Source organism: Mustelus asterias, chromosome 7, assembly GCF_964213995.1.
Source record: "Mustelus asterias chromosome 7, sMusAst1.hap1.1, whole genome shotgun sequence".
In the NCBI taxonomy this organism is placed as follows: domain Eukaryota; kingdom Metazoa; phylum Chordata; class Chondrichthyes; order Carcharhiniformes; family Triakidae; genus Mustelus; species Mustelus asterias.
Genome location: NC_135807.1, coordinates 18,523,676 through 18,536,971, shown reverse-complemented (window position 1 = coordinate 18,536,971; position 13,296 = coordinate 18,523,676). Strand labels below are relative to the sequence as shown.

At 48.0% G+C, this 13,296-nt stretch overlaps 1 protein-coding gene across 4 annotated transcripts in view; it reads left to right on the top strand.

Moving 5' to 3' along the window:
• Positions 1–13,296, top strand: part of LOC144495597 (receptor-type tyrosine-protein phosphatase mu-like) — an 896,407-nt gene that overhangs the window by 863,346 nt on the left and 19,765 nt on the right. For all 4 annotated transcript variants that reach the window (XM_078215746.1, XM_078215745.1, XM_078215744.1 and 1 more), the window contains one exon: positions 2,953–3,084. In XM_078215746.1, coding sequence (XP_078071872.1) covers positions 2,953–3,084 — 132 coding nt within the window. The remainder of the gene's footprint in view (positions 1–2,952; positions 3,085–13,296) is intronic.

The following is a 13,296-nucleotide window of genomic DNA, read 5'->3' as shown; positions in this document are numbered from 1 at the left end:
GTTTTCTGTTCCTCGTTTACATTAAATATTTAACTGATTGGCTTTGAAGTAACATTTTAAATTGTTCTCATGGCTGGTTACATGCAGAGGTTCAGTGGTTATAATACTGGAATAGCAGTCCACAGGTCACGGGTGCTAATCCTATGTTGTTAGAACAATGTGGCCCAGTAGAAATTGTTGATTTACTCCAGGCATGACGAGGGCAAAGCCATTTTAGTCAAAACGCATTGATTCCAGTGAAAGATGTCTCACACACAAAACAAGTGAATGTGCTTGACAACAGCCAAGCATCATTTAATGTGAACTTTTCTCTACCACCATTTGGAGCATGAATTTATCAGAGTCAGCACCTCCTAGTGTAGCTTCTTGGATTTTGTCCAGCAGTTGTGAATTGTCAGCTTGCTTGCTGAAAAATTTGACTCCTGATTTGATTTGATTTATTATTGTCACATGTATTAGTACACAGTGAAGAGTATTGTTTCTCGCGCGCTATACAGATAAAGCATACCGTACATAGAGAAGGAAAGAAGAGGGTGCAGAATGTAGTGTTACAATTATAGCTAGGGTGCAGAGAAAGATCAGCTTAATATGTGGTAGGTCCATTCAAAAGTCTGATGGCAGCGGGGAAGAAGCTGTTCTTGAGTTGGTCGATATGTGACACCCGACTTTTGTATCTTTTTCCTGATGAAAGAAGCTGGAAGAGAGAATGTCTTGGATGTGTGGTGTCCTTAATTATGCTGGCTGCTTTTCCGAGGCAACTGGAAGTGTAGACGGTGTCAATGGGTGGGAGGCTGGTTTGTGTGATGCTTCGTTTACGACCCTTTGTAGTTTCTTGTGGTCTTGGAAAGAGCAGAAGCCAGACCAAGCCATGATACAACCAGAAAGAATGCTTTCTATGGTGCATCTGTAAAAGTTGGTCATAGTGGACATGCCAAATTTCCTTAGTCTTCAAAGAGGGTAGAGGCTTTTGTAGTCTTTCTTAACTATAGAATCAGCATGGGGGGGACCAGGACTGGTTGTTGGTGATCTGGACACCTAGAAACTTGTAATAAGATCCAACCGATCTGTCCCCACTCTCCATCTAAACCATGTCTAGATGCTTCTAGTGTCTTGTTGGAGCTGCTCTTATTTGGTTGAATTTCCTTCTGCTGGTTTGGGGTGGCTACATTTTCTTGCCTACCCTTAATTGGGTGAGGGGTGGACCATGGAAACGTCCATTAACCTCGGGTGGGAGTTTATGGTTTTGGGATGAGCTAGTCCGTAAAATCCCATTCATTATCTTTGTATGGTTTCACCGTGGTTACACCAGGCGTTAGCCAGAAAAAGTTAGAGTTAAACTAACTTCTGGGTAAATATTGGAAGCACCCAGACTGATCCACTTATGGGACACCACCGTCCCCCCGCTCCACCTCCCACACCCCAGAACCCTCAGCCCTGACTACTGCACCACCCACAGGCATGACCTGATCACTCCCCATCCCCAAGCCGATCCCACCCCCGCTCCCCCTGACATGCGGACGTGGCCCAACTATCCTCCCCAACCCAGGGTCATGACCCAACCACCCACCCTGATGTTGCCACCCCCCCTCCCCCACTGCCCTTTGACCCAACCTGACCAGTGGTTTTGACCCAATCCCCCAGACCTCTGACCCACTCACCTCCCCTTAGCCCTCAATCTCCGACTCTACTACCCCCACCTCTCTTCTGACTTCATACCCTCCCACTCACCCTCGACCTACACCCTACCCACCCTCCCAACTTCTCCCAGGACCACTGAGACTTCTGATCTCTCCTCCCCCAATCGACCCCCGACCCTCCCAGGTGTGCGCTCACACAAACACACACACACATATACACACACACACACACACACACACACATATACACACACACACACACACACACACGCACATACACATTCACACACACACACCATTTGTTTTATCCACAAATCAGAAATGCAGTGAATGACGTCTGGACCTGTCCCAAGACGATGGTTAAATAATATAATTCAGGGAAGGGCACATGCAACCCATTCCTGCACTGCCCTATACATGGTTCAACCCTAACATTATGTGGTTGACTCATCATGATTCCTTTTCCTGAGCTCCTCTCAGTTGGCCTGGCAAATAACCAGTGGCAAAAATTATTTTCACAACAAAATCAACTGAGATGGACAACAAATGTGGCCTTGCCCAACTGTTGATTGGGGATTAACAAGTCGAGGGCTGAAGCTGGGAGCTTCCTGGTATGAGTGTCTCAGTGCCACCCTGCACCTGTCATTCACCCCTAAGCTATTTGGAAAGTTCCAGCTCCCGTTTTAGCAGTACTGCAGAATGAAAACATTTCAATGCCCGGCTGCCAGCAGCGATTAGAAAGTTGGAGGTTATACAGTGGAGCCCCGTTTTAACGCGATGGTTGGGGTCCATAAAATGTTATCGGGGTCTCGCTAAATCGAGGTCGCGCTAAATCGCTAAACCAGAAATAGCAAAAAAAAGGGTCCATCGCACGATCGCGTCATATGCGATTTCGCGCTCAATCGGGGCACATAAAATCAGGGTTCCACTGTACTAACACAATCAGCTTTCCAATATGTACGGCTGGTAGAATTGGGAAACAAGAGGTCATAGTCTTAGGATAAGGGGTAGCAATTTTATAATAGAGTTAAGGAGAAACTACTTCTCCCAAAGGGTTGTGAATCTGTGGGATTCGCTACCCCAAAGTGCGGTGGATGCTGGGACAGTGAGTACATTTAAGGAGGAGTTAGACAGATTTTTAATTGGTAATGGGTTGAAGGGTGATGGGGAGAAGGCAGGAAATGGGGATGAGGAGCGTATCAGCCATGATCAATTGGCAGAGTGAACTCGAATGGCCTAATTCTGCTCCTCTATCTTATGAACTTTTGAACTTATGAACTGTTGTACCAACCGAACTCTTGCTTCCTCCTTACAGAGTTATAAGCAACCTTCAGCTTTCATTGTTACCCAACATCCCTTACCAAACACTGTGAAGGACTTCTGGAGACTTGTGTTGGACTATCACTGTACGTCAATCGTCATGCTCAATGATATGGATCCTGCACAGGTATGTGTAAACATGAAGGAAGCGCTCAGCAGGAGCGGTGGCACAGTGGTTAGCACTGCTGCCTCACAGCGCCAGGGACCCAGGTTCAATTCTGGCCTCAGGTCACTGTCCGTGTGGAGTTTGCACATTCTCCCTGTGTCTGTGTAGGTTTCCTCTGAGTGCTCCGGTTTCCTCCCACAGTTCAACAACGTGTGGGTTAGGTTGATTGGCCTTGCTAAAATTGCCCCTTAGTGTCAGGGGAATTAGCAGGGTAAATACTTGTGGTTACAGGGATAGGGCCTGGGTGGGATTGTTGTCAGTACAGGCTCGATGGGCCGAATGGCCTCTTTTAGCACTGTAGGGATTCTATGATTCTAGTGGAGGGAGAAACATATCAGGTTGATGACCTTTCCAACATGGCTGACCCAGTGTCAGTTAATCTGCAGGAAGGAAATGGGGGTTTTTTTAACACAAAATTTCTATTGGATCATGAGGTTTATATGCTTTCCTGATTGACATGGTCGCTGAAGATAGATACATTGAAGGTTTACACGGTTGCTTAATGCTGTGTGTTGATGGGAACAAAGACCAGGAAGCTTCGATTGAGGAAAGACTCTGTGAAATCTGCCTTTCCTCAGCATGTCCCAAAGTGCTTTACAACCGTGGGTTTCCTCCGGGTGCTCCGGTTTCCTCCCACAGTCCAAAGATGTGCGGGTTAGGTGGATTGGCCATGCTGAATTGCCCCTTAGTGTCAGGGGAACCAGGAGAGTAAATGTCTGGGGTTATGGGGATAGGGCCTGGGTGGGATTGTGGTCAGTGCAGACTCGATGGGCCGAATGGCCTCCTTCTGCACTGTCGGGATTCTATGTTCTAACCAATGGAGTTCTTTTGAAATGCAGCCACTGCTGTAATGCACAAAACACAGCAACTGTGTGAAAAACTTTTCTAGTGATTCTGTGCAATCGAAGCAAGAACCCCTTCACTGATCGAAACCTCTCAGATCCTGAGGGGTGTTGACAGGGTGGACGCGGAGAGGATGTTTCCTCTTGTGGGATAACCTAGAACTGGGGGCCAGTGTTTAAAAATAATAAGGGGTCACTCATTGAAGACAGATTGAAGAGAAATGTTTTCTCTCTCAAGGTCTGAGTCTCTGAAACTCTCTTCCTCAAAAGGCAGTGGAAGCAGAGACTTTGAGTATTTTGAAGGCCGAGCTGGATGGATTTGTGATTAACCAGGGGGTGAAAGGTTACTGGGGATAGGCGGGAATGTGGGGTTGAAGCCACAGTCAGGTCAGCCATCAGGTCTTGTTGAATGCTGGAACAGGCTCAAGGGGCTGAGTGGCCGACTCCTGCTCCTAACTCGTATGTTTGTATGTTCTGCATTAGGAAACCATAAACCATTGTTGATATCGTTCTTTGCCTCGTTCTTTTTCAGTGTTTATGAACTGGGCCGGGTAGGGGGGGGCGATTTAATTATTTAATGGAACATGGGCATCTCTGACCAGGCAGGATTTATTGCCCATCCCTAATTGCCCATGAGAACGACTAAGAGTCCAACCACGCTGCTGTGGATCTGGGGAGTCACATATCATAGAATCCCTACAGCGCAGACGGAGGCCATTCAGCCCATCGAGTCTGCACCGACCACAATCCCACCCAGGCCCTATCCCCGTAACCCCACGTATTTACCCTACTAGTCCCCCTGACACTAAGTGGCAATTTAGCATGACCAAACCACCTGATCTGCACATCTTTGGAGTGTGGGAGGAAACCGGAGCACCGGGAGGAAACCCACGCAGACACGGGGAGAATGTGCAGACTCCATGCAGACAGTGACCCGAGCCGGGAATGGAACCCAGGTCCTTGGCGCTGTGAGGCAGCAGCGCTAACCACTGTGCCACCGTGCCACCCCATGTCGGGCAGACCAGGTAAAGATGGAAGGGTGGACACTGGAGCAGATCTGCTTATTTTCTTCCAATATACCCTCTGTATAGAGCTGTCCTCTAGGAACCCATCAGGTCCCTGTCACAATCGGGGCCTCAGAAAGAGATTGAATTCCCCTCCCAGAATGTAGTGGGAAAAAGTAATAAATCCTCACATCTATTGAGTGCCTTGACATTTTCTTTCTTGAAAGAAAATGAACGCAATCATGGGAAAGCCTTCTGTGAGGTTTTCAGTCGGATAAAATAAATAAATAAATACATTGAAGTCAGCAACTGAAGCATAATGGACCTTCTTTACAGGCACTTTGCTCTAGACCCCCTATTGAAAATGTTGCTGACCTTTGCAATCAATGATTGAAGCGAAGTCGAGGCTTTCAGCTTGTCAGGCCTGAATGGCTCTGAGTTTTTAAAACAAATAATATCACAATTATACCAGGTTACAAGTCAAACCTGCAGGGATTCTGAGATTTCCATTCTCCCTTGGAGTTTAATCATGCGTGCCTCTTAATGGTGTCCTTTCAAGCTTGCCTGCTGATGGTGGGTCAGGTTTGATTTATTATCGTCACTTATATTAACATACAGTGAAAAGTATTGTTTCTTGCGCGCTATACAGACAGAGCATACTGTACATAGAGAAGGAAAGGAGAGGGTGGGTGCAGCATGTAGTGTTATAGTCACAGCCAGGGTGTAGAGAAAGAGCAACTTAATGCGAGGTAGCTCCATTCAAAAGGCTGACGGCAGCAGGGAAGAAGCTGTTCTTGAGTCAGTGGGATAAACCGAATATGTGAGACAAAATGTCTCAGGTAACATGCAGTGATAGATTTACTGACGGTGTAGCTATTTTATAAGACCTCAATTGATTGGTGACTGACTATTGTCACAACTGTTGTCAGGTCTGTGAATTGGATATTCAGAGTGATAAACAAGCCTTTTCTCTCCCTTTCTAATTGAATATAGTGTAGCAGGTTATCAATCCACTCATCCCATTAAACAAACAGAGGAGGTTGCAGCTTATTTTAACCCATGTAAAACCATATACTGTGATCGAGAGCTGCTTGTCCACGGCACTCACTGGCTGATGGACAGCACATTTGTCATAGAAACAGAAAATGCTGGCAATACTCTCAGCGAGGCAGGCAGGATCTGTGAACGGAGAAAGAGAGATAAGAGGAAGACGCCCTCGGAGAAGGATTTTGACAGCTGGGAGTGAACAAAATCAGAGACAAATGCATTGTGTCACCTCCCCCGACATGTTCTTTTTCCACAGGCAGCTTGTACGCAGCGACTGCAGGCCACCTGGCAGCAGCAGGAAGCCAATTAAGCTTGTTAACTGGGCAATTAGTAGCGGTTTCAAGGGTAATTCAACTTTGATAGTGTCATGTAGACCCCAAGCCCTGGCAGAACCTTGGCTATGAGGAGGAGATGCCAACAAAGCAGAATGTCACGGCGGCATGAAAATAAACACAGGTGGCATACCCGAGGGGATCCAGTGGCAGAGGCATGCCAGGGCAAGGCCAGCTCCCGGAGACTTCTCTGCCAGACAGTGTTCGGGGTACAAAGATGGCTGCCGGTTCCCTCAGCCTTTTCTCAAAGCCGTTTTTCCCCACTCCTCCCTTGTGGCTCCCGTCCCAGCAGCCCGCCGATTGGCTGCCTCCCGTCCCAGCAGCCTGCCGATTGGCTGCCTCCCGTCCCAGCAGCGCGCCGATTGGCTGCCTCCCATCCCAGCAGCGCGCCGATTGGCTGGCTCCCATCCCAGCAGCCTGCCAATTGGCTGGCTCCCGTCCCAGCAGCCCGCCAATTGGCTGGCTCCTGTCCCAGCAGCCCGCCGATTGGCTGGCTCCCGTCCCAGCAGCCCGCCGATTGGCTGGCACCCGTCCCAGCAGCCCGCCGATTGGCTGGCTCCCGTCCCAGCAGCCTGCCAATTGGCTGCCTCCCGTCCCAGCAGCCTGCCGATTGGCTGCCTCCCGTCCCAGCAGCGCGCCGATTGGCTGGCTCCCATCCCAGCAGCCTGCCAATTGGCTGGCTCCCGTCCCAGCAGCCCGCCAATTGGCTGGCTCCTGTCCCAGCAGCCCGCCGATTGGCTGGCTCCCGTCCCAGCAGCCCACCGATTGGCTGGCACCCGTCCTAGCAGCCCGCCGATTGGCTGGCTCCCGTCCCAGCAGCCTGCCAATTGGCTGCCTCCCGTCCCAGCAGCCTGCCGATTGGCTGGCTCCTGTCCCAGCAGCCCGCCGATTGGCTGGCTCCCATCCCAGCAGCCCGCTGATTGGCTGGCTCCCGTCCCAGCAGCCCACCAATTGGTTGGCTCCCATCCCAGCAGCCTGCCGATTGGCTGGCTCCCGTCCCAGCAGCCCGCCGATTGGCTGGCTCCCGTCCTAGCAGCGCACTGACACCCTAGCTGCTGCATAGGCTGGCAGCGTACTGATTGGTTCTCCCTGCTCCTCAACCTCTCCACCATCCTTCATTGGATGGTAAATCCGGACTCGGCTTGATAATTAGGGACACCTGGAAAAGTGGCCGGAATGCGCATTGCCCTGAGAGCCATTGTCGAATTTTTTGTTTCGCTTCATCGTCTGCCTTCCTTGCTTCATTTAATTTATAAACATCATTAGCTTTGGTGCTCAAGTCAATAAGTTGCGGGCCTCATATATGCGCCTTTAAATATTCGTTGTGTGCACTGCAATGCCCTCATACAACTTAGAAGCTTTTACTCACTGTTGTGGGGGAAGGAATTCTTGGAATATATAGGTAGTCTGCTCTCCTCCCACTAAGCTGCACTGGGTGGCACGGTGGCACAGTGGTTAGCACTGTTGCCTCACAGCGTCAGGGACAGAGGTTCAATTCCCAGCTTGGGTCACTGTCTGTGCGGAGTCTGCACATTCTCCTTGTGTCTGCGTGGGTTTCCTCCGGGTGCTCCAGTTTCCTCTCACAGTCCGAAAGACGTGCGCGTTAGGTGCATTGACCGTGCCAAATTCTCCCACAGGTGCCGGACTAGGGCATTTTCACAGTAACTTCATTGCAGTGTTAATTACAGTAAGCCTACTTGTGACACTAATAAGTAAACTTTGCCTGGTGTACACATCAGAAATTCTGACCAACCCCTCCTTTCCACTCTAAACACCCTGATTGTGCATTAAAAACATCAGGGTAACATTTTTTTCAGGAGTCATTCAAATCCCTAATGTTACGTTTGTCACACAGCTTGTGCCAATGTTTGGCTGGAGAAGTGTCCCCCCCAGGAATCCAGTGAGAGGCAACTGGACCGATCTATTATTGGGAAGTTAGCTGCCGGAGAAATATAAGGAACAGATAAAATAACAAATTCCAACAGGCTATATACAGCAATGAAAATACTGCTTGTTCCTCAGTTAGTTGCAGAGGTAACAATAATGAGCTGAAAGCAGCCAGCACTGTAATATGAAGAGTGATCTTAGATGTTTATTCATGAACCATCCATAACTTTCTTTATCACTCCCTGCAGACTATATTTATTGACTTACCCTCTCCTCAGAATGAAGTCCAATAAATTATTTTTGCTCTATTTGCATACTACATATTTTGGACATGAGGTGCGGGATTTTCTGGCTCCAAAACTGGAAAATCCCATCCCAGGTCAACGGACCTTTCCATGGTCCGCCCCTCGTCCACTATGATTCCTGTGGCGGGCGGAACGGGAAAATTCACCCCAAGGACGAGGAACAGAAGAGATAAGAGAATGAGTAGATCAATTAGTTCAGTTTCTGGTCAATAGTGACACCCAGGATATTGATGGACATGGGAGATACAATAATGGTAATGCCATGGAATGTAAAGGGGAGATGATTAGGTACTCCCTTGTTGAAAATGGTCATTGCCTGGCACTTGTGTGGCACAAATGTCACATTCCACTTGTCAGCCCAAGCCTCAATCCTGTCCAGGTTTTGTTGCATTAGGACACGGACTGCTTCAGTATCTGAAGAGTCGCGAATGGTGCTGAACATTGTGCAGTCATTGGTGAACATCCCCACTTCTGACCTTATGTTGGAAGGAGGATCATTGATGAAGCAGCTGAAGATGGTTGGGCCTAGGACACGACCCTGGTGAACTCCTGCAGTGATGTCCTGGGACTGAGATGATTGATCTCCAACAACCATCTTCCTTTGTGTCAGGTATGACTCCAACCAGCGGAGATTTTCTCCCTGATTCCCATTGATTCCAGTTTTGCTAGGTCTTCTTGATGCCATACTTGATCAAATGATGCCATGGGCCATCACTCTCACCTCACCTCTGGCATTCAGCTCTTTTATCCATGTTTGGGCCAAGGCGCTAATAAAATCACAAATTCAGTGGCAAAACCACAGATTTGAGTGTCAGTGAGCAGGTTCTTGCTAATCAAGTGCCACTTCATAACAATGTTGGTGACTCCTTCCATTATTTTGACTGTGAGTATACAGTGGGCCAGTAAGTGGCTAGGTTGGACTTGTCTTGCTTTGTGTGGACAGGACATACCTGGGTAATTTTCCACATTGTCAAGTAGATGTCAGTGTTGCCGCTGTACTGGAACAGCTGGAATAGGGGCATGCTCTAGTTCTGGTGCACAATTCTTCAGGACTGTTTCCAGAATATTGCCAGGGCCCATAGCTTTTGCAGCATCCAGTATCTCCAGCCGTTCTTGATATTACGTGGCGTGAATCAAAATGGCTGTGGACAGACATACGTGATGCTGAGGACCTCTGGAGGAGGCTGAGATGGATCGTCTACCCAACACTTATGCCTGCAAATCTTTCACTGATCTGCTGTACTCCTCCATCATTGAATCATAGAATCCCTACAATGCAGAAGGAGGCCATGTGGCCCATCGAGTCTGCACCGACCACAATCCCACCCCAGGCCCTATCCTTGTAACCCCACACATATAAAACCATAAGACAAAGGAGCAGAATTAGGCCACTCGGCCCATCGAATCTGCTCCGCCATTCAATCAATGCTGATATTTTTCTCATCCCCATTCTCCTGCCTTTTCCCCATAACTCCTGATCTCCTTATTAATCAAGAACCTTTTTATCTCAGTCTTAAATACAATCAATGACCTGGCCTCCACAGCCTTCTGCGCAAAGAGTTCACAGATTCACCACTCTCTAGCTGAAGAAATCCCTCCTCATCTCTGTTTTAAAGGATCGTCCCTTTAGCCTGAGGTTGTATTTACCCTGCTAATCCCCTTGACCCTAGGGTCAATTTAACATGGCCAATCCACCTATCCTGCATTCTTTGGGCTGTGGGAGGAAACCGGTGCACCCGAAGGAAACCCAAGCAGACACAGGGAGAATGTGAAAACTCTACACAGTGACCTGAGGCCGGAATTGAACCCGGGTCCCTGGTACTATGAAGCAGCAGTGCTAACCATCGTGCCACTGTGCCATCCCATTGGGGATGGGGATATTTGTGGAGCCACCTTCCCCAGTGAATTGTTTAATTGTCAGCACCATTCATGATTGGGTGTAGCAGGACTGCCGAAATTTGATCTGATCCTTTGGTTGTGGGATCACTTATCTTTCTTGTGCTGTTTCTGCTGTTTGGCAGGCAAATGGTCCTGGGTATTGTACCTTCACGTCGATTGTTAAGCATACCTGGTGCTGTTTCTGGCCCTCCCTTACTCCTCATTGAATTGTAGCATTATTCTTGTGCTCCAATCTCCTTGAAAAAAGGCCAATGTGCCCTTTGCCCTCCTGATTGCTTGCTGTACCTGCGTGCTAACTTTGGACACCTCAAAGATATCAGCCATTTTGGATTGGCGCCTGCATAATATGTCTAACCCACCTCCACAGTTGCACTCTGTGACCAGTGATGACATTGTTTATGCCATGCTTATTATTCTAAAGATGCTATCACAGATCTCTACTGGATTTTGAAATATTGGCCGGAATTTTACCGGCCCGCCCGCCACGGGAATCGGAGTGGGCGAGAGCAAACCATGGAAAGGTCCTTTGGCCTCGGGTGGAATTTTATGGTCTCAGAACGAACGAGGCTGGAAAATCCCACCTAATGTTCTGAGTCATAGAGGTTTACAGCATGGAAATAGGCCCTTCGGCCCAACTTGTCCATGTCGTCCCTTTCTTTTTAACCACTAAGCTAGTCGCCATTGCCCACGTTTGGCCCATAATCCTCTATACCCATGGAACTGTCTAAATGCCTTTTAAAAGACAAAATTGTACCTGCTTCTACTACTACCTCTGGCAGCTCGTTCCAGACACTCACCACCCGAAATCCGATGGAATAAAATGGTTCATGACTTTGCGAAATTGTTTGAGTTGGAACCAGAACTGTGGATGATTGGCAACAATTTGTCTTTTAGCCAACAGCTCAGGTCACAGCTAACCTGAGTTTCAATGTTGGCTCTCTTGTTATCATTAGGCATCTCTTTGCAAAATGGGAGTTCAGTGTGTTAGCATACTTACCTCTTATTTCAAGAACTGGGCTCCACACAGACGGGACCAAGTTTTCCTGTCACGTCACAGCAGTCGTCGGGACTTGTAACTCAAGAGAGATTGTACACGAGTCAACACGTACACAATGGAGACTGGCTAATTAAGTACACATTACAAGCCAGCTTCAATCAGCTGCTCGAAGATGCTGCTTTGTGAATCCGGAGGAGGAACTATCCAGTTGCACAACATGTGGGGAGTTCATATTGCTGAATCACTTTGAATAGAAACAGTATCCAGGGACTTTGGCTGCTCTGGAATTCACACAAGAATATGGAGTCTTGGCAGCTACACAGAAACAGCTTTGAAAGTCTATGTCCGCATGTGTGCAGTTGCTTAGATGTCACTTTTATGACTTTAACTTTTCACCGGGGGGTCTTCCCGAAAAGCAGATGGATGCCTTTACCAGCCAGCAATGCCAGAGCACAAGATGATGCTAGATTCCTCATGCATCAGTCACTGAAAGTAAGCGCACAGTTACAGCAGGCAGTAAAGAAGGCAAATGGTATGCTGGCCCTCATAGCGAGAGGATTTGAGTATAGGGATAGAGATGTTTTGCTGCAATTGTATAGGGCATTGGCAAGGCCACACCCAGAGTATTATGTGCAGTTTTGGTGTCCGTATCTGAGGAAGGATGTCCTTGCTATAGAGGGAGTACAGCGAAGGTTTACCATCTTGGGATGGCAGGTCTGTCATATGAGGAGAGATTAAATTGGTTAAGATTATATTCACTGGAGTTTAGAAGAGTGAGAGGGGATCTCATAGAAACTTATAAAATTCTAACAGGGTTACACAGGGTAGATTCAGGAAGAATATTCCCAATGGTGGGGGAGTCCAGAACTGGGAGTCATCGTTTGAGGATACCTTTTAGGACTGAGGTGAGGAGAAATTTCTTCACCCAGAGAATGGTGAATGTGTGGAATTCACTACCACCAAATGTAGTTGAGGCCAAAATGTTGTGTGATTTCAAGAAGAAATTAGATATAGCTCTTGGGGCTAAAGGGATCAAGGGATATGGGAGGAAGGGGGGGGGAATCAGGATAGTGTGATGATCAGCCATCATCAAAATGAATGGCCGAGCAGGCTCGATGGGCCGAATGGCCTACTCCTGCTTCTAGTTTCTATGTTTCTATGACCCCAGAAAAAGGTAGCTGGTCACCCAGAGGTGACTGTTGGCATTCAATCCTGGTGACATTGTGGTTCTCCCAGTTGCCTCATGAAGTGGGGAGCACTGAGAGACTGCAGGCAACAAGTTCCAAAGCTTTAAAAAGACATCCTCGACCTGAACAAAGAAGAAAGAACAGTACAGCACAGGAAACAGGCCCTTCGGCCCTCCAAGCCTGTGCCGCTCCTTGGTCCAACTAGACCAATCGTTTGTATCCCTCCATTCCCAGGCTGCTCATGTGACTATCCAGGTAAGTCTTAAACGATGTCAGCGTGCCTGCCTCCACCACCCTACTTGGCAACGCATTCCAGGCCCCCACCACCCTCTGTGTAAAAAACGTCTCTCTGATACCTGTTCAGAAGATAAGTTTTAAAAGCAGCCCCTTGGACCTCGATCAAGATGGCTGGACCTTGTGGTGAAACTGATGGAAAAACCCGGCATGTCAACGGAAGATAGGAGTGGATTCTCCATACGGCCAGTGAAATAAGAAGCTGCAGGGATCGCTGATAGAGCACACTGTCAATAAAATGGAGATGTTTTAAATATTTTTAAAAGATCACCGAGCTCAGAAGAATGATGCTGAATTATTCAGTTCAAACGACTGCCAAGTTAAGATGGGCAAAGCAAGTTGGATTAGTCTTGTTGGTGATGCTATAGAATTTTGGAAA